Source organism: Buteo buteo, chromosome 22 (assembly GCF_964188355.1).
Source record: "Buteo buteo chromosome 22, bButBut1.hap1.1, whole genome shotgun sequence".
Classification (NCBI taxonomy): domain Eukaryota; kingdom Metazoa; phylum Chordata; class Aves; order Accipitriformes; family Accipitridae; genus Buteo; species Buteo buteo.
The window spans coordinates 15,336,043-15,363,364 of NC_134192.1; the positions used below are offsets into that span (position 1 = coordinate 15,336,043).

At 46.7% G+C, this 27,322-nt stretch overlaps 2 protein-coding genes and 1 long non-coding RNA gene across 6 annotated transcripts in view; 2 read left to right on the forward strand and 1 right to left on the reverse strand.

The window, feature by feature from the left end:
• Window positions 1-6,745: 6,745 nt before the first annotated feature.
• Window positions 6,746-8,032, reverse strand: LOC142043061 (uncharacterized). Its single transcript, XM_075053748.1, has one exon. The coding sequence runs from the start codon at window positions 8,030-8,032 to the stop codon at window positions 6,746-6,748; it is 1,287 nt and encodes a 428-aa protein (XP_074909849.1).
• Window positions 8,033-9,294: 1,262 nt separating this feature from the next.
• AGTR2 (angiotensin II receptor type 2) lies at window positions 9,295-22,564 on the forward strand. 4 transcript variants are annotated; one of them, XM_075053642.1, is made up of 5 exons: window positions 10,077-10,312; window positions 13,174-15,037; window positions 15,453-15,629; window positions 16,842-17,021; window positions 18,733-22,564. In XM_075053642.1, the coding sequence occupies exon 5, from the start codon at window positions 18,806-18,808 to the stop codon at window positions 19,922-19,924; it is 1,119 nt and encodes a 372-aa protein (XP_074909743.1). In that variant the 5' UTR covers window positions 10,077-10,312; window positions 13,174-15,037; window positions 15,453-15,629; window positions 16,842-17,021; window positions 18,733-18,805; the 3' UTR covers window positions 19,925-22,564. The 4 variants fall into 4 exon arrangements, with proteins under 4 accessions (XP_074909744.1, XP_074909743.1, XP_074909745.1 ...); XM_075053644.1 differs by having other exon boundaries at window positions 16,873-17,021; XM_075053643.1 differs by lacking the exons at window positions 10,077-10,312; window positions 13,174-15,037 and adding an exon at window positions 9,295-9,757.
• A 1,213-nt stretch (window positions 22,565-23,777) lies between these two features.
• LOC142043012 (uncharacterized) overlaps window positions 23,778-27,322 on the forward strand; it is a 35,370-nt gene continuing 31,825 nt past the window's right edge. The window contains exons 1-2 of the long non-coding RNA XR_012653920.1: window positions 23,778-25,406; window positions 26,943-27,148. This is a non-coding gene — a long non-coding RNA (uncharacterized LOC142043012). The remainder of the gene's footprint in view (window positions 25,407-26,942; window positions 27,149-27,322) is intronic.

Sequence of the window (27,322 nt, forward strand, 5' to 3'; positions counted from 1 at the left end):
TGCTTCTCTCCTTATTTGCACAGACCCAGCATGGCAGGCTGTCCTCAGTTGCTTTTAGCTTTGCTTTGGTTGATGTTTTTGTTTTGCACCAAGATCTGTTGATCTGTCTGTAAGATACCCTAGAATCAGAGTGTGCTTGAGGAGCTCTTGTTTTTTAGAAAGGGCACTGGCAGTGCAGTTATTCTCAACCTGTGTTTTAGCGAAGCTTTGCCTTTATGGTAGCTTCTGTAAAACCTTGCTCTTGAAGTCTTGTGTGCCCAAAGATGATGTCTGTGGGTGTAGGGGAAGAGCCCCCTTAGGGCAAAACCCAGGAGGAGGAAGCAAAGTTGTTCCCTGTGTCAGGGACTTGCCATCCAGGCTCTTTTCCAGAAACCACAGGTCTTGGGGGTATAGTGGCAGCTGATATGAGTCTGGCATGATTTGAGTCTTGGGGGGCTGTGGTGGGAGAGGGGGTGTCCAGCAGCCAGTGGCCATTGGTGGGGGGGGGGAATTTCCCTACTCGCTGTATCCAGCAAGTGTGGAACAGGGCTGTGGGTGCTGGAGGGATGTGGTGTTCTCAATGCACCACTTCCTTCGCTTGTGCAGGCCCTGGGTGAGAGCCTGGGTGTCTGGTGAGCTTTGCCAAAAAACAGTGGCCTGACAGCGCAGAAGTCCCCAGAACCACCAGTGGCTTTCATGAAAGTCAAGAAAAATTTGTGTGAGACTGGTGTCATGTAAACAACCTTCTTTGACCTTGACTACATAAACCTGGTCTGGATGTCCCCCTCCTCACCTGTCTGGAATGCTTTTTTTTTTTTTTTTTTTCCAGTGGTGAAAACAGGTAGGTGTGTTTTGTGCAAGAGGCATGTTGCAGCTTGTCTGCTGATGGAATGGGGATGAATTTGTGGATTAACCCAGATTACAGGTTGGTGCCTGGCCTTCTCTTTGGGCATCATCTTGGGCAAACAAGGTGGCACAGCTGTGGGCTTAAGCTACTTCAAAACTCCCACAAGCCAAATGCTTGGAGGAGTGTGGGAGCCCAACTACCACTATGTCATTCCCCATCCCATGCTCCAAACGATCCTATGGTGTAAAGGTGCTGGTGTGAGGGAGCTCTGTTCAAGTGCTATGTTGTCAGTGCTCCTGAACCATGTACATGATTGTGTCCTCACTTTTCTTTTTAAAGCGAGGAGGAAAAAAAAAAAACAACAAAAAACCCCAAGCCCCTCTTACTGTGACCTTGTCCTCCATGAGGCCGCTGCAGAAGCAGATACTGCTGGAAAGCGATTTCTGTTGAAGCAGATGTTACATAGATCATCTGGAGCCCGTGGTAAGAATCGCGTGGCTTCCCTTGGTTCCCCTCTTAGGGTTTTTCAGGTAATTAAGTGTAATCGTATTAGCAAGATTATCCGAGACCCGCAAGGCTCTGCCGTGGCAGCGCGGTGGGGTGACGTGGGTGGCGGTGGGCGCTGGATGAGTCCCCGGTGGCGCAGGTGATGTGATGCGCTGCAAACACGCGGGTCGTGCGGCAGAAGCTCCCACCCCACGAGAGCTGCTCTTGGCAGCCAGATGCGCGGGTCCCCTGGGCAGTAGCAGCCCCTGAACGCGTCCCCAGCACAGGAGCGACCGAGAGAAGCCTGGGGCTGGGCTGCCATCCAGGGGCGAGCGCCCGGTACTGCAGCCGGCTGTGCCCGCAGGGCGAGGGCTCCCGGGCCGGGAGCGGTCCCCCCGGGTCGGGCCGGGCCGGGTCGGGTCGGGTCCCCCCCTGAAGCGGGGTGCGGGGTCACCTGCTCCGGGTTGGGAGGCCAGGAGAGCGCAGGGAGCAGTTTGGAGCGCGGAGGACGGGGAGTCGCTAACGCCTGAAAACGCGGAGGGCCGTGATGCTTTGGGAATCGCAAGTTTGGGACGGGAGAGTGTGGCGATGCGGCTTCTTGGAGAAACTTTTGGGTTTAGCGCTTGAAAGATTATCTATTTATCTACTTACCTTGCTTGGTTTGAAAATGGTGGTTGGAGTGAGATGCCGCCTCCTTCTTGGCCCCTCTTCTCTGGTCAGAAATCTTCCTGTGCCCCTCCTGCAGCTGGTGCTTCTGGGCTGCGATGCCACGTACGGGCATCTTTCCTCATCTTTAACGGCCAGGTGCAAATCTCCTATTAGGTGCTGGTCCTTCAAAGCGTGTTGAGAGGTTGGTGCTGCTGGGAGCACAGCAGGGAACGCTCCATTAAAAGCAAAGGAAGAACAAGTTTATTTGAAGCAGCAGCTGCTTCTCTACTGTTATGCCTCATGTAGGCTTCAGAGATGAAAGTTTATATGAGAGCTAGTTGAGTGATAGGGACTTAACTTTTCTATGTGTAGGAGATGAAAACAGGGCGGGTGAAAGGGAGGAATTTGGCAGGGAGCTGGAGAGGGGCTGATGCGTCTGAGAGGAGACATGCAGGCGTCTTGCCTGCCTGCTGCGGGGGTCAGGGCATGGGATGTGATGGCACCGGCTGGGAAGCGCTCACTCTTCAGAGAATGCCAGGAGTGTCAGCAAACCCTCTCAGTGGTTTATTGCACGAAGCCTCATGTACAGCCAGCTGGGAACTTTCCACTGGTACAATTTTTTTATATGAAAATATGTAAACAAACCTTCCCACAGGAAATCGCGTATGTTTTCACTAAAGATGGAGCGATATACCGTAAGTAGAGTCACATCTATTCTGCTGAAACAGTGGTCTGGTGATTTATAGCACTGGGTAGAGGTATGGTATAATTAAGGTCAAAATTCTTAGACTTCGGAAGTGACCTATGCATCTGTTCTTTCTTGCTTCTTTTGCCTCCTGGTACCAGGTTAAAGGGGGAAGAATGGATATGCTGATAATTACTGAATGGGAAAGCATCTCCTTGTACTGGATATACTTAGGAAATGGGCTAACTCAGAGAAAACTTTTGGGTCAAAGCAAAGCAGAGATCTCACAGTGCAGGTCCAGTGCAGGGCAGGCAGGATAAACCTCTGTGCTTTCTCAAAAGAAAGCCCCTGGCAAGCAAGCTTTCAAAATAGTTTGTTTTCTGACAGGAGTCAGAGATGTAAACTTTAGCATATTTCTTTGTTCCTGCAAGTCTTTTTGCTCTTTCATATTCAATTATTTGTTTTCATTTATTCAATTACTTGGTTTTGCTTATTCAATTACATCCTTTTGTTTCCAAGGTTTTTTTAGCAGTGTCAGCTTTGTTCATGCTGAAATATTTATTTTTTTTTTTAAACAGTAGAGCTTGCTGCTGCCTTCATGAGTCATGTTCTTAATCTCAAGGATTATCCTTCAAATGTCTTTCCAAGCCCAGACTGCATCTTCAAGGCCTGTGTTTTTTGATGGAAATTTTTCTTGTATTCCTTGCAAGTTTCATTTTTTTCTGGATAAATATGTAGCCACATGTTCTTCCCAAGCGTGCTGTGTACAACTTGTTAAGTATTTCTATTGCTGCTTCATCATAGCACAGAAGCAATTTAGTTGTGCTCCTGTTAAGAGTTTAATGAGGTGGTGTCGTAAAAGTGGAAGGAATATTTTCTGCAAGCATCCAGATGAGACAAGGCTCTCCTTCATATCAACTTTTCACCAATTTATATTTTTGAATGGAAAAATCTAATTTTGTAGGGACTTTAAAATATCTCTGAGGTGGATTTTGCTTGCTTGTTTTTTACTTCTGTCTTCTTCTGTTGCAGATCAATAGCAGAGTGTAATGCAAAAGCAAGAAACAAACTGGAGATTTTTTTCGACTACCTCCCAAAGTATGTGAAGCTGAGGAAAGTGAGGATGGTGATGAATGTGCAAATAAAATGCTGAAACAGCACAAACAAAACGTAAGCAAAAATGTATTGACCATTGAATACTTTGCACAAATCTAATCACAAATCTGATCTGATAACCCGGAAGACGCAGCATGCGTGGTTTTATTGTGCAGCCCTAGTTTGTCCCTTCACTGGTGCAACAACAAAGGTTGGTCTTGCTCTGCGCTCCAAGGCAGGTTTCCCTTGTCAAAATGTGCTGGTTTCTATGTTTTCAGCACTAAGCAAAGGTTTATTTCTCTCTTACCTCTTATCAGCTTGGGATAATTCTTCTAAGGGTGGACAAATGTGGTGTGTCTGCCACATGTTCTATTGCTTCCTTCTGTGAGTGCTCAGTAAACACTGGGCATGTCTTGTGGCAAGTGTTTATACAGTGATAAATGCTGAAGATTTGGTCGTCTCTCTGGAATGTTATCTAGGTGCTCTTGCTTTTAGAAGTCAGGTGAGAAGTAATCACTGAAAGCATCTCAGAGAAAAAGCCAAAGAGCTGTAAAGAGCAACATTCTTTAGACCCAGCTGTGCTGCCACCAACCCACATCGCTGATGGCAAGGTCAGAACAAGGGAGGCAGCTGTGGTCAGCAGGGGTTCTGCTCATTGTGGCTTTAGGAATTACTAAATTCCTGAAGTCTTCCAATGGTGGAGAACAAAGAGACGCTGTGAGGCACAAATTCTGTCTGTGCAGATCGTGTCTTCTGTGCGCTGGCGGCCGAAGTCAAGGGAAGACTATGCTAATTCTGCAGGACAGGTCTCTGCAGGCAGATTTACTCACTCTACCTATGGTGCAATTTAATCTCTGCAGGAAATCCAGATCTGCCAAGTGCAAATAGCCAGGGTTGACTGTGCCTGGTGCCTGAAGGATGGGATTTGCCATCGCCGTTACTGTGAGCACTGGCAAATGGTGCTGCTGGTTCTGGAGGTTGTGGGACTGCTCCTGCAACCTGGCATGGAGAAGTGCTTCCTGCAGACCAGAGGGGTTTCCCCCTGCAAGGAGCTCTGTGCCAGGCAGGGGTTTAGCCCAGCGAGGTGTGCTGTTTGGCCAGGGACATGTTGCAAGTCAATAATCTTGCAAAGGAGAAATCATCCAAAAATACTTAGTATTTCTGGATGTGAAGACATCAGTGGACAAGGGAAGAGCTATGGATGTCATCTATCTGGACTTCTGTAAGGCCTTTGACACAGTGCCCCACAACGTTCTTCTCTCTAAATTGGAGAGATACAGATTTGATGGATGGACTGTTCAGTGTCTGAGGAATTGGTTGGATGGTCGCATCCAGAGGGTAGTGGTCAATGGCTCAATGTCGAGATGGAGATCAGTGACAAGTGGTGTCCCCCAGGGGTCCGCATTGGGACCAGTACTGTTTAATATCTTCATCAATGACATAGACAGTGGGATTGAGTGCACCCTCAGCAAGTTTGCAGGTGACACCAAGCTGAGTGGTGTGGTTGACATGTCTGAGGGACAAGATGCCATCCAGAGGGACCTGGACAACTTGAGAAATGGGCCCTTGTGAACCTCGGGAGGTTCAACAAGGCCAAGTGCAAGGTCCTGCACCTGGGTCGGGGCAACACCCAGTATCAACACCGGCTGAGGGATGAAGGGATTGAGAGCAGCCCTGTGGAGAAGGACTTGGGGGTACTGGTGGATGAAAAACTAGACATGAGCCAGCAATGTGCGCTTGCAGCCCAGAAAGCCAACTGTATCCTGGGCTGCACAAAAAGAAGCGTGGCCAGCAGGTTGAGGGAGGTGATTCCGCCCCTCTACTTTGCTCTGTTGAGACCCCATCTGCAGTACTGCATCCAGCTCTGGAGTCTTCAGCACAGGAAAGACATGGACCTGTTGGAGCAGGTCCAGAGGAGGGCCACAAAAATGATCAGAGGGATGGAACACATCTCCTATGAGACTGAGTTGGAGTTGTTCAGCCTGGAAAAGAGAAGGCTCCAGGGAGACCTTATTGTGACCTTTCAATACTTAAAGGGGGCTTATAAGAAAGATAGGGACAAACTTTTTAGTAGGGCCTGTTGAGATAGGACAGGGGGTAATGGTTTTAAACTAAAAGAGGGCAGATTTAGACTAGATGGGCAGTGACACCTTTCACTAGACCAGGTTGCTCAAAGCCACATCCAACCTGGTCTTGAACACTTCCAAGGATGGGGCATCCCCAACTTCTCTGGGCAACCTGTTCCAGTGCCTCACCACCCTGGCAGTGACCTGGCAGTGTCTCCCAGCAGCTGGAGGGAGGCAGCTCAGGCATATGACACTGGTGCGATGCCATGCCAGAGCTCATCAACAAAATGTGGGGAGACACAACTCGTACAGACCATCCCTGAAGCAAATGAGCTCTTTGCAGGGGTAAATGCAGAGCCGTGTTACCTGAGGCTCAATACCGTGAGGAGCAGCTGAGAAATGAAATGTTTTACTGGGTGACGTTTTCACCCACTCCTCCAAGACTGTCTTATACTCTAATAGCAAAGCACCTCATGTGCCAGCTGTGGGAAGCTATGACATGTTCACAGAGATGCTGATGGACTGAGCCTTTTCTAGGGACTCCAGATGTGCTGGAACACGTGCAATTTATTCCTGCTTCAGCAGTACTCACAATATCCCCAGTGCGGGCTGAAGGCAGGAAGGCAGCCCTTCCCCGAGAGATCACACGTGGCTGTGGTCAGTCTGGAAATGGCCGTGGTGGGGCCATGCTTCCCGGCCCTGCATCACCCAGCACAAGCCCCAGCCCTGAACTTGCTAATGTGAGCTTCTCCTTTGCACGAACATTTATATTGAATTTTGATATTAGCGTTTCAGATTTGAGAGTTGCCCATGAATGAAAGCATTTGTTCCTATATAATAAAATCCTTCTATTTCCATATAAAACTCACCTGTAATGAAAACCATTGTTCACAAACAAATAGTGAGAAAATAAAAAATTTATTTATAATTTAAATGTTGTCAAAATGTGGCCATGGAAGTGTCCCATCCCCTTGCAAAATACCATATGTGGCAGACAAGTGCCAGCAGGATGACCTTGCTGGGGAGAGTGGGGGGCCCGGAAGCCACGCTGGTCCTGGCCACCCTGCACTTGTCTTCGCTTGCTGGCTCAGGTGGCACTGTGCAGTCCATCAGGTCCCCTGGCTGGGGGACATCGAGTGCTGTCATGTTGTGAGGGCCCAGGAAGGCACAGTGCAGCCCTTTGATGGCTCCCCTCTGCATTGCGGTCCTCCGCCAGAACCAAAACATCTTGCAGTTGCATTTCCAGGGATTGTGGGATAAAAACACGTACTTCAGTTTTGGCAGTTCAGCTAACAAGCGGATGGGGAGGGAGCTGAGGTTGTTCTTGCTCAGGTGAAGGAAGTGCAGCTTGTTTAAGTATGAGAAAGCAGAGTCTGAGATCGAGGAGATCTGGTTGTTGTTCAGGTACAAGTTTCTCAAGTTCAGCAGATGTCTGAAGGTGCAGTCGACAGCAGTGATTCTGTTGGCTTCAAGGTGCATGGTCTTGAGCTGGATCAACCCGTTGAAAAGCTGATTAGGCAAATCGGCGATGAAGTTGTGTCCTAAATTTAACATGCCCAATCTGAGAAGCTTTGTAAAAGCGCCATTTTGAATGATCCATATCCGATTCTTCCTGAGATTCAGATCGTACAGGCTTTCCAGGTCCTTCAGGGAATCTCTGCCAATGGCTTCTATGTGGTTGCCCTCCAGCGACAGCCTTGTGAGGCTGGAGAGGTTCCTAAAGGCTTGTGGGACATACCGCATGTTATTGGAGGCTAAATCGAGCCTTTCTAAAGAAGGCAAGTGTGAAAATAGAAGCGGGTGGATTTCGAAGATATTGCAGTGGGACAAATCCAGGCTGATGAGGTTTAATAGTCCTCTGAAAGTGTTTGCGTGCAGGTAGGTGAGGCGTGAGTTCCTGCTGAGGTGCAGCTCTCGCAGCTGGCTGAGAGAGTGGAAGGTCCCCGGGGACAGGAAAGTCAGATTGTTTCCATCTAGCCAGAGGCTGTGGAGGAAAGTCAGGTTTCTGAAGGTGTTGGTGGTGAGAATCCGCAAATAATTATTGGAGAGGTTTAGAGACACGGTGGATGCTGCTATTTCTCCAGGGAGGGCTCTCAGTCCAGCTCTGTTACAGTGGATAATCTCTTCAGTTGCACATTTGCACATGCTTGGGCATGAATCGGAGATATTCAGACTCAGTCCAGCCTTTGCTGCACAAGTAAGTATATATATAACAAGAAAGAACATGACCAGCCACAAGCCAGCCACCGCATCTAATACCTGATGGTTAGCAGAGAAGGAGGCAAGAAAAAGAGCATGTACCTTTTGGATAGGTGAACCGCAAGCATTGCAGCGTCGTTTGGGCTGTGCTTTTAGTGCACAGTGAAAATAAATTAGCTGGTCCTTCCTGCTGCAGACCAATGGGGATCAAGTCTTTAGGCAGATAAAAGCCGATTAAGTGCCGCCCTGCTGTAAAGAGCATTACTGAAAGGCAAGGAGATTTCTCAGCTGAGCATCATGCTCTGACAGTGGTTTTTCCTGCAAGCAGCAGCAGGTAACAGACTTCCCTCAGGATCTGTCTGGGAGAAGGTCCTGCTCCTGGGTTGATGACCATTCTCAGGACCTGTTTGGTAGTTTGCTCAAAAACCTCTCTGTTTGGGGGGAGAGTGGTGGGGGGGCGTTTTTGTACTTTTGTCCAGTTAGGGCTTCAGTAAAGGCAGCTGAGAGCGGCTCTGCCATGCGGATATGAGATGGGGGCTCTCACCCTGGTGTGGCTGCTCATGCTGGCAGGTGCCCTGGGCTCAGGCTGTGATCCGGACGCTGAGGAAAGCGGAGCTGCCACTGAGCCCTGAGCACAGCCTTGTCCATGCCTGTGACTCCTCTGCAGTAAAACTGGAGACTGTCAGGAGCTGTGCAAACCTCACAGTCCCTGCCAGCTGGGAACATGTGGGGGAGTGCCATGTCCTGGTGGAGCCTCTTCTCGGGATAAGCCCTGAGCCATCTATGCGTGGTAAAAGATGATCCCCATGGGTGAAATGTGGAGCACCCCAAGGGCACGCTGCCCTTCCCAGGGCACTGCCTGTCTCCAGCAGTTCTGAAAATGCCGCTGAGCAGCTGGAGCTGGGCTTGGGTCCCTAAAAACCCATGTCCTTGGGCCCCTCTCTGTTTTTTATCCTACATCCAGAGTGCAAAGGAAAAGTGCAATGGGGGGACTGATTGATGCATCCAGCAGCCAGGAATCATCAGGCTGATTATTTTGCTTACGATGCCAAGAGGACTAGACTGGGGCCTTGCAGCTGATGTGTCAGCAGGGCTACCAGTGACACAGTTGCTGCTCTTGTTTTTTCTCACTCTTTTAATTTTTGTTTTCCCCCTCACTTCTCTCTGCTGGAGTTCTCATGTTTTTGATGTGTTTGTAGCACCTTCTGTCAGCCCCCTCCCTTCAGGTGCATTTCCCTGCTTTTAGTTTCTTGTTCTGTGTCAGCTTTTTTCTTTTTCATGTTTTACAGGTTTCCTTTCTCTCCCCTGCTCTGCCAGCTCTGTCCAGACAGTGGCCTAAAAACCCAAATATATGATATGCCCAACGGTAAGTGTGAATTGGACAAATTTGCAGATCCATTCTTTTCTCAGCAGAAGCAGATTGGGTTTCCTGTGCTGTTAAATTGCTAGTTCTGTTTTCTTCTTCATTTTTTCAAGAAACAACCCCCCAAAGAACAGCTTCTCCCTGGAAGCTTGGCTGGGATGGCCGTGTTGTGTAATAGAGACCATCTTCCAGCTGTAAACAACATCATTTATTTAGTTAGACAGGCTTTACCGCAGTGTTACTAGGGGCCAAAAGCTGGTTTTCATGCTGAGAGCAGCAGTGATGGCACATTGCTAAGGGGCTTGTCCTGGGAGCCCCAGAAGAAGGTGGAAATGTGTGCTGCTCATCCCATCCAGCTACTCACATCTGGGGCTATGCCAAAGGTTTTGGTGGGTGAATCTTTGTTTTCTGTATTCCCAGCTCAGCTGGGACTGCTCCTTTGAGGACATCACTTTGGAGGGGTGTCCTGCTGCTGGGATCTCCACAGCTTCTCTTACCTCCTGCTGCAGCACGGCTGGGAATATGCATTGCTCCACGACTTTGCCTGTGCATCCCTGTGAAGGAGGCAGGTTTCTGCTGGTCTTTGTGCAGGATGCGTGAGCTGCTCTGTGTCTGCTACGAATGGTCTCACCTCTAGCTGAAGTTTTGTAGCTCAGGCCGGCGAAGATGGATCACTTGCTCTGGTGTCCTTTTCATTCTACACAGGCTTTATTTCTGGCTGTAATTCCAGCAGTGTTGCCATGTTCTAGCCCTTATTTAAGCCCAGTGGTCTCTCTAATGCTCCTTGATTTCATATTGGAAATTTTCAGAGACGAAAAGCATGCCGCTCTTAGAGCTCATCATTGCCAGACGTTGCTTAACTGGATTAAAACATAGTGGTGAAACAGGACCACACAGCTGTACAATGTCTCCTTGCTTCAGAGCCTGTAGGCCCAAGGAATACTGTAAGTATCAAAATGACCAGAGCTTTACACCTTGTTGTGGGTTTAGCAATTCCAGCTGTTCCCTGTAACGACTCCATCATGCATGGGGGGGTGGCAGCTGCCTTGTCAGGATTTCAGCTCTGGTTGCAGCAGCCCTTGGAGTGGAAGGAACACAGCGGTATGCCATCACTCAACACTGTGGAGAGCTAAACCTTTGCTGGGGGCTGAGTGCTCCTTTGCAAGAAGCACTCAGCATTGCCTGTCCAGCTTCAGCTTCCTGAGCATCATTGCTGCAGTCAGCAGTAGCCAGCATCGCTAGCACATCAGATGCTGCAGAGACAAGGTAGAGACATGGTCCCTGAGAAGAACAGCCACATGATTTTTCTCTCCAGCTACATTTTTAACAAACACTTTCCCACTATGGTCCATTCAATTATGAGCATTCAGCTCTTGGGTGGTCTTTTCCAGGCTCAGCTCTTTGTGCTCCACATGCAGGGATTTTGGTTGTCTCAGTCTATCTGCTAGGAGGGTTTTCTGGAGTGCATCATGTGTTTTGGCTGAGGTGGCTCATCCTTCCGGCTCTAATGGAAAGGCTGAGCCACTGCAGGTCTTCTGTTAAAATGTATTCCACCCATTGGATGACCATGATTGTGTTTTGTCTTTTCTTCAGTAACTGATTTATCTGACATTTGGGATTTATAGCCCAGCACACCCACTTCAGAAATTGTTTGTAGCTGATGTCAAGAGCCTTGCCTAATACTGTAGATTTTAAGGAGCTGTATTCTCTACAGGATCGAGGTTTGATACAAGTAGTCCAAACATCTAATTTGGGGTGGTCTTGCTGGTCTAATGAGTTAAAGGAGCAAAGTTTGCTTTCTTTAGACTTTCTGGTGGGCAAAGGCAGGGTGAGCAGAATCGCTTAATAGCTTTGCTGATTAAAAAAAGGATTAAATAAGTTGGAATACCCAAGTGTCAGGAATATTCTGACTTCCCCAAAGCTTTATCTAGCTGGTGAACTTTCATGTGTATCTCAGCATTTTTGGTACATAAGAGAAATTCCTGACAAAAACACTTAAAAAGTGGGAAATTAAGCTTGCAGTGAGTATAGTTCAAAACAGCAAAGGAAGGAAGATTTTTATTTTTAATGGATTTCTGGAAAGAGACCCCCTGAGTACTCTGTAGCTCTATAAAACTGGCCATGGAGTCCTAGCTCTTCCTAAAAAATCACTTTGAGACCCTAAAAAGAAATGTGAAGTATGCTCCCACATCGTTTAAATGCCAAGTTATGTACAGATATCTTAATACTAATAAAGCCAAAGTTAGACAGGAGGGAGCTCTCTCCCACAAGCTGTGGGCATCAATGTCTTCACTTCTACTGCTTATCACAGCAACTCATCTGGGAGAAGTGAGCAGGAGAAAATTACCTGTGATGAAAAATTGTTCTTTATGAAAGCTGAATGTGGATTCCCGTTCTGATCTGGCTGAGCAGGTCTCAATTGCTGAAATGCTGTGCTTCAGCCATAGCAGCGTCAGCAGGATTTAGGCTCTATGCCCATTGTGGGCAAGCCCTGGTGCCTGGTGGTTTATCTTTACCTAGGGCCATGGCTCAGAGCTGTGCAGCACTCAAGAATGGAGCTCTGGCCAAGTCCGCTGCCTTCAGCAAGGCCAGGCGTGCTGCGGTGCTCCCCCCAAGAGCAGGCAGCAGTGCCAGGGTGCATGTGTACTCGCTGCCTTTAATAGCATCGGGTGCAGCATGTTTTCAAAGGCACTTATGAGCTTGTTTTCTTTACTACTTTTAGTAACTTGTAAAACACTCACAGCCAATTATTTGAACAAACAATGTCATGGACGATAATCTCAGTCTTGGCAGCACTATCAGCTGGACACAAACATCTCAGAAGAAATGCTTTGGAAAAGTTTTCTGGATGCTGGAGGTGAAAGGGGCGTTCCTCTTCCCTCCAAACTGCCTCTGCCACACTCTAGACACTGAACTGCTTCAAAAACTGACTTCTTCCAGCGTGGAAGGTCCACTGAATGGGACCAGAGCTCTCTGATACTGTACTCTGATGGGTCCTGGCTGGGTGGCCCTTGGGTTCACCACTGTGCTGCTGTGAAGGGGGAAAAGCAGAGCTTTCCCCAGGCCTGCTCAGTGCTTCCATGTGAAATCATGGCTCCAGGAGGGAAAATGAAACACTGACCAAGGTCTTCACTTTAAAAATGCTACTAGTTGTCCCTCCTGGCCAAAACACAGGGTTTGCAGACACCCACTGTCAGACCTGATCATGCTTCAGAGGTACATGAGACAGTGTTAAGACCCAGCATGCCAAGGCAAGAACCAAGGATGCTGGGTGTGAGCAGGACCCGCTGCCTTGGCCATCAATTTTCAACTGGTTGCGGCTCACAACCGTTCTCCTCCCTAAGGCCCCAAAAAGGATGAGAGGAAGCAGCCTTCTCTGCAGGAGTGCTCTGGTGCTGGGGAAGGATGAGGTAGATACTCCAATCTTACTTGCAAGACTGAGCAATTAATCCCTAAATAAACCCTTAAACAAACAAATGCGGGAAGCAGGAATGCATATAAAAGTTTATGGAGTGCTAGGGGAACCCAGCTGCAGGCGGGATGGTTTCGGTGAGCGTGTGCAAAAGGCCTGTCATTCGGCATGATGCAAATGCACTATCCAGCATGATGGAAATCATCACTCCTCCAGCAGTCTGTGGGTGCTGGATCCCCTCCTCCTGCTGCCAGTGCTTGGGCCAGGGAGTCAGGGCATCCTGCTGTAAATCGGCAACAGAGGAGTCAGAGCCATACTGACCTACGTTGGGTTATGCATCCTGGGGACCACATGTATGAGAGGGTTTTTTTCCCGTTTTCTGTTCTCCAAAAGGAACAAATCAAGCCCGTGAATACAGTCTGCATCTGGATCCCACACTGGTTTGAAGATTTGGCAGGCTGGCAAGGTTTAACCTCAAGAGCTGGCTCTGACAGTCTGCTGGCGCAGTCGGACACACTGCCTGTTTAGAATATTTCATCCCTGACAGCAGCACTTCCCTGCAAAAAACCAAGACGTAGGACTTGGAGTGTATGAATCCTTTTTTTTTTTTTTCTAATTTGCAGAACTGATCAGAAGTTGCTATTTGAAGTGTGTGTGTGTGTGTGTGGTTTTGTGGGAGTGGGTTTTTTTGCGTTTGCTTGGGGGTTTTTTAAATGCTTCTAGGACCTCTAGGTGCATGAGATCAAGGATAGAAAGGTAAACCTGAGTGCTGCATGTGAACATGCAGGAAAATTTCTTGCTTCTCTTGACTTGTAATTTTTTTTTTATTTTTTGTTTTCCTTGGTATAAAAGACATGCATAAAATCCTCCCCCAAATACATGCCCTAGGAAGCAGTAACTCCTCACCATTTAACATCAAACAGGTCGTCTTGTGGTGAAAACTCCCAGCTTTTGCAACTTTCCAGCCAAATGAATGGTAAAAAGGCCGAAGACTCTGCGCCTGTGCTGAGCTGTGTGCTGGACTCTGATGCAGTGACCCATGTGCTGGATTAACCAGCCTGGCTGTACAAGCTGGACAAACATGTCCTGCAAGCTCAGGGGGCATTAGCTCAGCTGCAGCACTACAGGCACAATGTTGGCTTGTGTACAGACAGCTTGGGCATCCGTACCAGGTGTACCTTCTATTTCACAGCCATTTGTTACAGGCAATGCTGAGAAATAGTGGGAGGAAGAAAGATGTAGTGGGGGAAATAGAAGAGGGAGGGGGTTTGTACATTGGCTAAATAAAGCTTTGGAGTGACAACTTGGGATCAGATAAGGAATCGGATGCATTGAGCACTGGCGGGGGGAAGAATGGGAGCAAGATTTGGCAAAGGGCAGCCTGAGGTATGACCCCCATTCCACCAGGCGCATCAGGCCCATGTCTTGCCTACAAAGAGGTATGAACCCAGCACAAAGTTTCAAACAGTTTTGGGGGTAGAACAGAATAGACACAGTCAGTATCTGTGAGGATCAGAAGCATTTCTTATCTTTTCAAAATAAACATTCTTATGCATTTGACTTTTTCCTCCGCTTACAAAGCACGCTGGATATTTGGTGAAGGATGGAGCAAGATCTTTCACCGGTCGTTTGTGTGCAAAGCAACTAGCAGCAAGAATTCCTGGCTGAGGGTGTCTTAACATACTGTTAGTAAAAAATTGAATGAATATGGGTCAGAGTGAGTGCCAACATCTCAGGTAACTTGCCTGAGAGCCAGCAGGCCTTCAGACCCGAGGCACGGTATGTACAGAGGGGACTGGTGGCAAAACGTGCATTTCTTCTCCTTTGCAGTTGGACAGGTGACCTCTGCACTTGCACATCCCACGTGTTCCTACTGACCTGCTTGGTAGAGGTTTGTTTTGAAGAAAGGACAGAGTTCTTGCAGCATGTCTCTAGAAGGTGCATCATCCGTTGAATGCCTCTTGAACAAAACAACAAGTCTCCTAGTAGTGGTTGTAGAATGCGGGAACTGAGTGCAAATCTTCATCTTAAAGCTTTTAGGTTAAGCCTTAACTTTTTCAGCCCCCAAGCTATTATGGATGTTACTGTTTCCTTTACAAATTTTGTTTATTTTTTTGTTGAGTGATGCAAATTTCAGTGGTTCCAGGGTGCCTTCTCTGCCTTTTCCATGACAACCTCAAAGGAGGGTGAAGAGAAATGAGTAGAAAAAGGAAAAGGAAGGGATGCCCCAAAATCAAACTAAATATTTATAGAATGGGTGAGTGTGTGCATTGGGGAGGTTTATATATATCTATCTTGAAATAACAAGGATATGCTAACATGTATGTTGTCTAACTCTGGCTGTGACATGCAGTGCTTGAGCCTTTGCGACAGATGAGGTTTCCCATCCTGTGCAGTGATTTGGTATTACCCTCCCTCAAGATACTGTGATGTTTGGATCTGTTTCTGGTTTATCTGCTCCCAGCATGTCATTTCATTGAGCTATTTCAGCTTGCTTTCCCTTCCAGTGTTTGCCCCAAGCACAGGGACTGTGCGTGCTTGCAGCCTGACAGTTCTGACCACTGACTGCTTTGTCATTATGTCCATGAAGCAGTAAATCAGGTGCACTGTGATAAATTGAAATGCTGCATGGGATTCCCCTTCTTTAAATAACCCATTGTCCTTTTGCACAGAAATGCCAAGAACTGGACTCTTAATATGAGGCAGATAAAGCCAGAAGCTGCCAAGGACTCCTCTCCCTGCCTTGAGAAGTAGTGCTCTCCTCCAGGGGATGGATATGAGTTTGCTGATGAGCTTTTCTAGCACTCTCTGCAGCTCTTTCTGGATCAAAGGCACAGCTGGGCAGAAAGGTGAGTTTGTTCTCCACAACCTGCTTAGCCCTTGGTTCCTCTGAAAATGCTGGTAAAAGGCTATTTTCCCTGTTGCATCATTCTTCTGGGTCACCTTGCTGTAAGCAGAGCTGGTTATAGAGCCTGTGGTGCCTGTTGCATCTGGTGTGCTATACAGTCCCAGAGCAGGGGCAGGCACTGGGGTTCCCCCAAGACACCACGGTTGGATACCCCTCACTGCAAAGCTACGCCAGTGTTCAAGGAATGGGATGAGCTTGGGTCCAGCTCCGGCTGGTGATGGACAGCCAGCCAGCAACACCTGGCTGGGGCAAAGGGGCATGTCACTAGCAGGGACTTCTGTGGTTGCTTTCCATCTGGCACATGCAGCCTTGCCTGGTGAGCACAGCACACATGTCCGCAGTAGATGGGCTGCTGCTGCAGAGGAGATCACACTCAGGGTATCAGGGCAAAACGTTTAAGGCTTACAGATACTTACTTTGCCCCAGTACTCATCCTCCAGGAGCTCCCTTGGAGCTCTTTCCAGGGGGAGGAGGCTGGGGCCAGACGGACCGCGTGACGCGAGGAAGAAGCAGATGTAAAAACTCAGTTTTACGTGAATGGGAAGTCGGTGTGAGCATGCAGCCTTGCCGATCTGCTCGCTTTCATTGTGTGCTACGCCAGTGCAGCCTCAGAGCCGAGCCTGCTCTCTGCCACGTGGATTTGTCCTGCTGCCCTCCTCGGTTCGAGCAGTGTGCCTGTCTTTGCAAGGACTCGGGCAGTGGCTTTCCCATCCTACTAAATGGGAGAAAGGGTCAGCCCCCTTACACAGGCAATGCTGGTGTGAATGCTGTGATGTTCCTCTGCTTTCTGTCTCTGTGTGTCCACATTACGGTCAGCTCTGCCAGAACTAACAGCCTATTCCGCTCTCAAATGTTAGCAAGTGCTGGGACTCCATAGAGTGCCTGCCCTCAGAGATGCCTGAATCCTTGCATGGAGGCTCACATGTGTTGCATGTACACCTTGGGGGCAGAAGAGGCTTGCGTGTGGGTGTATCCTCCTGGGTCAAGAGCTGCAGTAGAAAACTGCGGAGATATTTCTGTGAATTTCCTTTCTCTTTCTTGCCTTTTTTTTTTTTTTTGGATGTCTTGTTCTTCTCCCCTGATTTACTGCATGTGCTCACGTGGCTTTGGAAAGTTGGAAAGGGGGGTTCTCACACTGTTTTCCTTCCAAAAGGAAAAGAAGCTGGCAGGCGTTCATATTTCAGTTCTCGAGTTATGTAGGTTAAAGTCTCCCAGTGGGAAAATGGAAGATATGAGAGATCAGATTGCCGGTGGTGATACTTACTAAAAGGAAAACAGAAAAAAGGAGCATGTAATTCTAGAGCTACATCCAGACGAATGAGAGGTTTGAGAGGTATGTTTTCTATCTGCTGTTAGAACATAATTTCCATTGATTTGATTCAATTTGTGATAAAATGCCTCATTGTGTCTTAAGTAATAGTGTAAGTAATAGGAATGACTAGTTTAGAAGCAGATTCTAAGCCACCAGTTGTTCATGTGCGGGGGGGGAGTGTGTTTGTCAATGAAACCTTGTTCTCAGTAATGTAGCTAAAATTAATTATGGTGTGGTCCCTCTGTTAGGAGTGTGAGATACATAGTGCTTTGTGACTAGTTCTGAGATTTCAGCTTCTGTAGGTTTAAGTGAGGGGTTCAGGACATGATCGTTAAGGATGAAATGGGGCTGCAGACCCTCTCCTGAATCTTTGTCGTCCTCAAACAAAAAGCTTTCCTCTGGTTTAAGACATATTTGCTTATAGAACGTGGGCTTGTGATCCAGTATTTGGAAATTTAAATATCGGCACTCTGCAGAAATGTGCATTAATATTCTCCAATTGAATTTTCATTGTTGAGACAATATAATTAAAATCAAATTTCTGTCAGTATGTTTGAAGTAGCATATTGCATATTTTGCATTGAGCAGATGATAAGCTACGGTACACTAAACTGTTAATACAGAAAAATACATTTGGAATGACTAGTTGCCTTCTGTTAAATGAGAGATCATTGCCCAACTCCATTGTCTTGTCTTGGTCAAAATTTCTGTTGTTTTTAGGGCCCCTTGAGAATTCTTAAATGCCTGACTGGTTCCAGAAGGACTTAATTAAAAAGGAATTATCTCTTTCTATCATGTAAAATAAAATATTTGGGTATGATATCTTCTTTATTGACTATAAAGTCTTAAAGTTTGAAAAATGCCCTGCTTAGAGTGCAGACACAAGCTGTTGAACTGGAACAAAGACAGACCTGTCAATTAACTTTCTGATTTTAGGTGTTTTGTAGCTACATTTTCCCCTACTGAAACTCAGTTCTGATCTTTCTAAATGAATGTCAAATACTACAGTTAAATCCAATGCCTGGAAGGACTGAGTACTTGGCTGTCTATTGCTTGTATCTGCATTGAAAATATTTCTTTTACTCTTCTGATTGAAAGCCGTTGTGAGGGCAGGAGATGCAGATTTGCTTTGAGAAGGACTCTGATAGTAAATGGTATTTTGTAAAGACCTTTCAGTGTCTTTGTATCCAGCCCTGTGAATTTTAAAAACATCAAAGCTTGCTTTCCTAATAGCCTTGTTTAAAAGGCTGCTTTCATGCCTGTGAAGTCCCAGGAGACCCTCAGGTGTGAAGTACCTGATCCCCACTGGCAAGTGCTGCCTTTCTACATTATTTTAACTGTGCAGAGTGCTGGAAATAGTATGAGAAAGCTGAGAAAAGGATCATGAGGAGCTTCGATAATGTCTTTTGTCATGGAAGTTCCTGAAGTATCTCCAGCTCCTTAGTCAATAATTTTTCTGCTCTATTGGCCACAGAAAGCACCATCCGTAATCACAGATAAAACCCAGCTGCTCGCTTCTCTGCCAGGCTAATTAAAAAGTGCTGTGACCTCCCTAGGGCTAGCTGTGTCCTGTCAGTGGGATGGAGGAAAGGAGTCCAGCAGGGTTGCCTGGTATTTCAGCACTCAGCTTACTGACATAAGTTGAAATGGTTTTTATTTTATTGTGACTGTGTGATTCCAGAGCTAAGACAGCTGCAGAGTGCATGTCTAACACACGGTTTCTGATCTGCAGGTGAGCAATGTGATAGAAAAGTGCTGCTAGCACATGAATTTCCTCCAGAACCTCCCTTTTTACTGGCACCAACATGCAGAGCAACTACTCCCTGGTCGTCACCACCAGAGAAACTCTCCAAGTCCTCCATACATCACTGACAAACTCATCAGCTGCATCGCGCTCGCCCCCTCCCTGTCCACTTATCTCTTCAGATTATCAGTTTTCACTAATTCCAGCACTCTTCTCTGTGGTTTTTGTTCTGGGGTTGGTTGGCAACAGTGTGGTGGTTGTGGTGCTTTGTCGTCACAGTGGCCACAAAATAGTTGCTAATATCTACATTTTCAACCTGGCCATGGCGGATTTGCTGTGCCTTGCCACGCTTCCCTTCTGGGCTACCTACTACGCGCAGGGGTACAACTGGCTCTTTGGGTCTCTCATGTGCAAAATCTCCAGTTCTGTCCTGTGCTTGAACATGTTTGCAAGTATATTTTTCATTACGTGCATGAGTGTGGACCGGTACCACGCTATTGTCCATCCTATTCGCTCTCAAAGAAGAACTCCAGAACAAGCTTATTTTATAGCACTGGTTGTGTGGGGCCTTGCGTGTTCATCTTCCCTCCCAACTTTTTATTTCCGTGACACTCAATACATTGAAAGCTTGGGGGTCAATGCTTGCATTATGGCCTTTCCTCATGAGAATTATGCAAAATGGTCTGTGGCAACAGCCTTCCTGAAAAATGCACTCGGGTTCTTCATCCCCTTGACAGTGATCACCACATGCTACATCTGGATCAGAATGCACTTGCTCAAAGCACAGGAGTTTGGGAAAAACAAGCAGAAGAGGGACAAAGTCCTAAAGCTGGTGGCTGCTGTTGTTGTGGCCTTCTTAATTTCCTGGCTTCCATTCCACATTTTAACATTTTTGGATGCTTTGGCTCATATGAACATCATTAACAACTGTGACGTGACAGGGATCATCGACACAGCACTGCCATTCGCCATCTGCATGGCATTTGCCAACAGCTGCATCAACCCTTTGCTGTACTGCTTTATTGGGAACCAGTTCCAGGAGAAGCTCCATCGCTTGTTTAAGCGACAAGTTTATCAGTTCAACAGCCATCAAGAAAGCTCTTCTTTGAGGAAAGGGAGCTACTTCAGAGATGCTGAGACCCCCATGGGCAGGGAAGGGGGGCCCAAGTCCTTGCTGTAGGCACTGGGGCATGATGTGGGGCCAGGTCAGTGCAGCTGGCTGTCCCTGCAGTGGTGACACTCCTCTCTCCTGTTCCCTTTGTTTTGTGCCCATTCGTTCACCAGCTGTTTGAAGGAGAATCTGTTTTTTTCTCATACATGGGGATTTATTTTTCCTTCCTTTCTGCAATGAGCACTCAAGTTTTACATAGACAGAAGATTCAGGCAAATAAATATATTGATGGCATTTTAAATATTAGCTTCTGCGTGGCTGAGGTCAGGCGAGTGTTTAGTGTAACACAAAAAACCAAAATATACCAAAGGACCATTGCAAGATAGCTACAATTGCTTAGGTGCTGAGTATTATTCCCTAAGCTGATTTTCTAAAAGAGATTCTCACTAAAGAATGTGTAAATAAAGCAGTGCAGATACTTCTGTACCTATCTGTAAGAAAATATTTTGACCTTGATTTTATATATATATATATATATATATAAATTTTTAAAAATGTATGGGTAGAGATGTTGTATGTAAAATGCATCAAATATACCTCCTGCCTGCTTAGGCTTGGGATCCTCAGAACAGGTGGAGACATAGTTCTGCAAACTGCTGGAGGCAGGATAGTAGCCTTGGAGGAAAGTACAACCACATGCATGTTTTTATACCTTTCTCATAGCAGGTAACAGGTTCACAGGCCAGATGGTCCTTTGCTTTGTTTCAGTGTGGTCACTTTTGACAGTAATGCCCCAGGAACATGCTATGTCCCACTGCTGCTTGGGCATGCTGAGCCCCACGAACTGTCCAGCAGCCTTCAGGGAAAGGACTCGTTGATTGTCTAGAGTTTTTGCGTTTTAAATGTCAATTGCTACTGGAATTTTGAGGTACTGCGTACAGAAAGCCTAAGTGACTCTGTGTTAACACCCAGAAGCAAAACCATGGTGTGACTCACCCACATCTCAGTATGGGATTTTACTAATTTGTAAATAAAAGAAAGAGGGGGGGAAAAAACCCCTATTTGGCAAATATGATTCTATTTTGAGGTCACTTCTTTTGATGATTATTTGAAATTTTCTTTTGCTGGAGAGATACTGGTGCTTGTGGATCCTTCTGAAAGGATCATGTTTGATAGGGTTAGTCTATAAGGGATCTGTTTGCACCTTGCTCAATTGCCAGCAGGTTGTCCTCAGGCTGGGTGACCCAGGGTGACCGAAAGATCATTAGCGGTTTTGGGTCAGAAATTATACCTGCCGGTTGGGTAACCAGGAGTCTGGCCTCCCTGGAATTCCCAACACTGGCTGGTGCCTGGAGGCTGTGGGAACCCAGTGCAGGAGCCGTCCTTCACTGTCAGGGTGGGGTAAGTTTCTTCACTGGTGCCCGTGAAAATGGGATTATGCAAGGAATCTACCAGTCTCAGAGTGATGCAAGACGAAAAGTTTGTGCAGAACTTGGCAAAATGGGGGCTTGACCACAAATAACCCCTTCTCCCTGTCCCGTGTTCTGTAATGGGGTACATAGCTGGAGAGATGCTTGTCCCAGAAAGTGGAAGAGCTGCTAATGCTTCTCCCCTGGAATGTTTTTGTTGAAAATGTTCCGAGGAGCTAACAGTGTCTGGGGCGTCGGATATTTCTGGAAGGACAAACTGTTAATTGCTTAGCAATGAGCACAACAGCGCAGTCATGCTACAGCAAAACAAATCATCATACTACGAAAATTACCAGGTGTTCAAAGTGGCAGGCTCAGAGGAGTAATAAGAGGTTGTGGAGGCTTTTTACCTTTGCTGCAATACAGGTCAGTAATAAACACAATTGTGCCATTAATTGGCATCTTTGTAGTCTCAAAACAAAAGCTAAACTGCACCATCTGACCCCAGATGTGTGTACCTGTGTTTAAACTGTACCCATCCTGAGCAGAAATGCAGACTGCATGTTTTCTACACATCATTTTGGACCTGCTCAGAAAGAACAGTTTTTAACAAGTATCATGCCTTCTGCCTGGTGTGCAGCCCTGTGCAGATAGGGAAATACTACAGGAATCTGAAATCCAACTTCAGTTGCATTTACACCTGTGAGAGGCTGGAGAAAATTAGGACAAAACTTTCCCGAGCAGAGGGCAGTGATTGAGTATCTCCCACTGCTGCAGCTGGAGGGCAGGGATTAAAGACTGCTTGCTGGGGCTGGGGCAGCTGCACTCAGTGTTACTCTCCTAGAAACAAGGAAACAAAAAAAGAGTGTTAAATGGGAGGCAAAACCGAGAGGGGAGGAAAATTCCCTCTTTCAAAATGCAGTTTCAAAAGAAGTCTACCTTGAAGGTCATATTCTGCAAGAGTGACAAACCAAGTGACCCCATGAGCTCGGCAGTGTGATGTTTCTGTTTGCCAAATCTGCCTTGTACCTCTAATAGGTCATGAATTTAAGTAGTGTGGTTAAACAAACATCCAAAAAACTCTGTCTGGAGGGGAACCTGAGATGGAAGTGGGGGAGGTTCTGTATCAAGGGTTTTGCTTTATTTTTAGAGAAAATTGAATAATGTTGAGCTCTTCGAATTTCTTCCATCATGCTCAAGTTTATAATGAGACTTTTCAGGGATTTTTAACAGAAAATGTGGGGTTTTTTCACAGTTTCAGTGTGATGTGTTTATTTTTTCAGGATTTTCTGCAAAAGAATGTGGACAAAAATTTAAGCAGATATTTTTCCTTGCAAATTTAGAAGCTATTTTTTTCCTTTCAAGAGAACATTTTGCTGACATTTGCAAATTATTCTAATAGTTGTGCAGTGCTACAGCCTCTTTCCATCAGACCCCAATTCCCCCTCCTATCCTGGTCCTTTGCAAGCCCGGTGTTCCCTTAGGTGCTCCTAGAAAACAGCAGACAGCCTGTCCAAGGCAGGAGCCCTGCAGCCCTTTGGCAGAGTGCCCAAGCCTGGGAGCCCCGCTCAGGCCAGCCTTGCCATCCCAAAGTCCCCTGCGCCTGTCCTGAGATTGTGCTCTAGAGTGATTCACGCAATTTTGGCAGGGACATTGGGAGTGTGTGCAGTTGCTCAGCATCATGCTCACTCTGCAAGTATGGCGAGATGAATTTATGAGCAACAGCTGGTTTTTGGCTGGGGCTGCACCCGCTCTGCCCTGCCCATGGTGCAGTCAATGTCAGTGGAGAGGAAAGCCTGCTGTGGAAGGGGTGCGTTGTGATCTACCAGGCAGAATTGCTGATGAAGGTTTGGAGCCAAAGCTGAGTGTAGTAGAAAGGTTTCTTTGGAGAGGGGAATGTCCTGGAGCACTTCTGGGTCTGTCAGTGGGTCTTTCCCCAAAGAGGAATGGAAGGGATGGTTTCCTGCAAGGGTCAGTTGGTCTCTGTCATATTTGCACACCAAATCCTGTTTGTGGCTTCCTTTTCTAGCTGTAGTTGAGTACACTCAGCTTAAATGAACTGCAGAAAGAGTCTCAGTCCAAACTGAGCATCCTGTGTGTGTCCCTGAGCTGACTTGAATATGCAACTTCAATATATGAAGCAGAGAAAGTCACCAGCATTTATTAGCAGGAGCTAGTGCTGGGTGGTGAGCTAAATGCTTTGTTTATGTAAGATATACAATAAGAAATGTTTGGTACAGCATGTTCTCTCTGACAAGTCAACACAGCCTGAGCCTGGGCTGGCACCCACTCAGCACAATTGTCCCATTCCTCAGGCCAGATTTTGGGCACGAATATGATCTTGCCACCCTGCAGCCGACTGCCACAAATTGACTGCCCTTCACAACGCATCCCCTTGTCCTGGCTGAAGGGCAAGGAGGTGCCGTGGAGCAAGTGAACTGCTCATGTTTCCCCATGAAAATGAAGACTTTTGGATACTGTATTTGAATGCTCCTGGCAGGAATGCAGGAAACCTGAAACATGGGGATTGAGGTGGTCTGGCAGCCTTTACTCCATGCTGGCAGACTTGCTTCTCTCCTCTCAAATCTCCTTCCCTTAGAGGAAAATGACTGATGTTGTTGGGGGCTGCTCCATCCAGCAAGGTCCTGGGATGTGCCTTCCTCACGTCTGCCTGCTGCGGGATCCAGCTGGGTTCAACAGAGGGGCCTGTTGCTCTGGCCCATGGGCTCTGCTGGGAAGGGTTTGTGAGTCTCCTATGGCTTCATCTTACCAGATACCTGTCTACAGAAGGAGTCCAGGGCTATTGGCTTCAACATCACATATCATCTGGTCTGGGTACAGTGGTCAGCTATCGACTTGCCGTTTGGCAGAGCATCCAGTGAGGTACCTGGGTGAGAGCCAATGCTCCCCCCTGTTGCTAGGTTTCATTAGAATCAAAAGAGGAAAGGAAAAAAAACAACCCAAACCACCAGAGTAAAAATTGAGATTTGTTTATGGAAAACAGCAGGGTGTGTGTTTAAAGGGAAGTAATGCCTAACCCTGTAGGATACCCAGCTGCCAGCAGCAAGCCTGCGTGCATTCACCTCACCTAATGAGGTGTTTGCAGACCTTCTCCCACACCGGCATTTCCACATCTGTAATCACCACTCTGCAGTATTGCGGTGCCCTCAGCTTCCCCACCACTGGGAAGCAGGGCTGTGGGGTGCTGGGCCCATGTTTCAATGGGGGCACACCTACTGCCATGGACAGTAAGGATGGGAACCAGGGGGTCTAACACTGCTTCTGCACGGGAAGCCCAGAGGCCTCCCAACAGCACTCCTGTCCTTGATAATCCATAAGTTGTCCACCCATTCGTCCATCCATCCATCCATGCCTGCCTCCCCCCCCCCCTTCCCTCTCTGTTCCCAAGCTGTAATTCTGCCCGCTTAAAATGTCAGCCCTTACATCTCTCAAAGACCATAGATGGTGTTGTAACTCCTTCAGTTTCCAAAACCAGCTTTTTCAGCTTTGCTGTTTGTCTGCCACTGGGAGTGATGTGGGGCAAGAAGCCAGCGGGCAATTGCACAGGCCTGGCTAAAACGTTTCTGGACCTTGGACTTGGAGTGGAGAGCCTGGGAGAGGGAGTGAGCCAGCCTTCCTCATTGCCTCTTTCAAATGTTTACTTTTTGCTTCCTCTTCAGCTGAGACAGAATCTGAATTTGACACTATAAGCTCTGGATAGAACTCTGTTAATCCCCAAAACATTTCACAGGGACAAAGCAGAGTAATATGGAAGTGGATGAGGGTCATGACATTAATTTCCCTGCCGTGAGACACATCTGAACTTACCCCTTTCTCCCCTGCTGACAACCAGTAGCTCTTCAGTTTAAGCAAACATAAGTTTGTGAAGCTCCACTCCATGCCTGTAAGAAAGACAAGCAGTTATGGGAAGCCAGGTTCCAGTGTGAGTGTTGGCTTTAAGAACTGTAAATTTAAATATTTTATTGTTTTTACAGCAAAGAAGAAAATCAACAATACCCAACCCAATGAACTGCAGCAGTGCAAATGTGACATATCCAACACAGCTGCCAAGTCAACATGACAGCTAAAATGAAACAGAGGATGAGGCTGTCTCTAGAAATCTGACTCACCTTGTAACAAATGTAAGAAGCCTTTCTAGCAGCAAGGAAAATGATATAATCATTAAATGCATTTAGACAGAGATTTATTGGGTATATAATATACAGTTACTGTTGAATGATGTGTGGGAGAGCTTGCAGAGACTTAATGCAATGAAATGGGAGGATGTCACATTCACAATATATCCATAAGGAAGCGGAAGCAGCACATTATTGTTGCAGTTTAAACTTTGGATTAGCAGCGTCTTCTGCATTCCCTAGGGATGCCTCTGAGGTTGTGCTCTGAAGCTATCTGCCCACACATAATGCAGTTCATTCGTCGTGGAGGAAGTACATGCATGTAAAGGTGTTTGCTGTGCTGGAAGCATGGGGCTGAACTCTGAAATAACTTGCCTGTGCCCTAAACTTGCCCCTTTGTGCTTTGCTGCAAGATGGCACGTGGGCAGCTGGCGTGTAAGCCCTGAGGCTGGGCAGTGGGGAGCTGTCAGCTGCAGCCAGCCCTGCCCCAGGCACTCCAGGGCGTCCCGCTAGCTGGGGTGCCATGCCATATGCAACACACAGCCTCCTTCAAAAAGCACAGCAAAACATCTGCATTAAGCATTAGGATAGCATCCAAACATGCGGCTCTTTCGCAATGTCAGGAAAGTGAAAATTATGAATACAACGTGTGCTAGGCATGCAGCTGTGTCATGACAGAGTAGAAAAAATGTAGCAACTACCACTGTCTCTGGAGAAAATGAAGCACTCCATCTGTAGTCTTAAAATCTGTTGCTTCCCAAAATCTTTGATGAGATGATGTTTATGTAGTATGCAACTGTTTAGGGTCTTCACTTGCAGGGGAACATGGTAAGTTTTCTTTGCAGGTGCTGAGCAGCATTACTCTGTATTGTTTGACTTGCTCTAGTAAGTGCTTTAAGGAGTTTTACACATAATGAAATAGATCCCATGACCCTCATGCTGCTAGCATCTTACCCTGCAAACACCTTCACTGACCGCAGTGAGGTTTCTTCCAAAGTAAGGACAGTGCAATTTGGCTCTATACAAATCTACTGTTGTGAACTCCAGGGTTTTAGAGCATCACGAATCCCTTTTTATCATAAAGTGCTGAATGTCCTCATTTTACTGTATTAACTGCCTCCTTTTAGATGAGTATGGTGTGCAGAATTTGTTCTTCAAAGGGTTTGTGCTTCTTTGGAAGAGGATTCCTCTGTGTGCAATTCAGTATGCAGTAAATATGTTTGATAAAGGTCTACTTAAGAATGTACTTTCAGACCCACATAGACTTTGTAATGCAATCAACACATTTAATAGTAAAAAGATTTGTTTTTCTTTCAAATCTGTGGTATTAGACTGCTGCAGTTCAGAACATGTGGGCTATTATTAGGGAAATGATACAACCCAAGGGAGTTGTTTTCAAGGACAAGTCTAGGAAAAAAGACATCAGAGTATGATACTAAATGTGCTATGTTAACTGGTGAGACCCCCATGGACATCACTGGCTCTCAGCCTGGGATCTGGCAGTCTTTCATCTGATTTTATTTTGATCTTCATCCCCCACAGGAATGCAAAGAGATCTTTCTTTCATCCACTGTAACACCCAAAAAAGAAATTACCCAGAAGAGTCAGGAATGTTTGTTCCTTCAGCTCTAAGTCCAGCATGGATCTGAACTACAAGACAACTAGCTGCTTTTCTAGCTACTAGCTACTTTTCTGCTGAGATTTGATGCTTTGCAGGTAACTCTAGGATGAACTGGAAATACAAACAGGTAATGAAAACAGATAGGAAAGTTCTTAATGTTGGGCTACCCTGTAGCTAATTGAGCTGCAAGAGTACTCAGAGCAGATTTCATGCTGAAGGCAATAGCAAATTTTATCCATACCCAAGCTGGGTGGGAAATTATGTTGCTGTCGATTGCTAAGACAGCACTTGGGTTAAGCAA

Bases quoted from the DNA above. Each gene is read 5' to 3' on its own strand.
- AGTR2 (XM_075053643.1), top strand. From the start codon at position 18,806: ATGCAGAGCAACTACTCCCTGGTCGTCACCACCAGAGAAACTCTCCAA.
- LOC142043061 (XM_075053748.1), bottom strand. From the start codon at position 8,032: ATGTTCTTTCTTGTTATATATATACTTACTTGTGCAGCAAAGGCTGGA.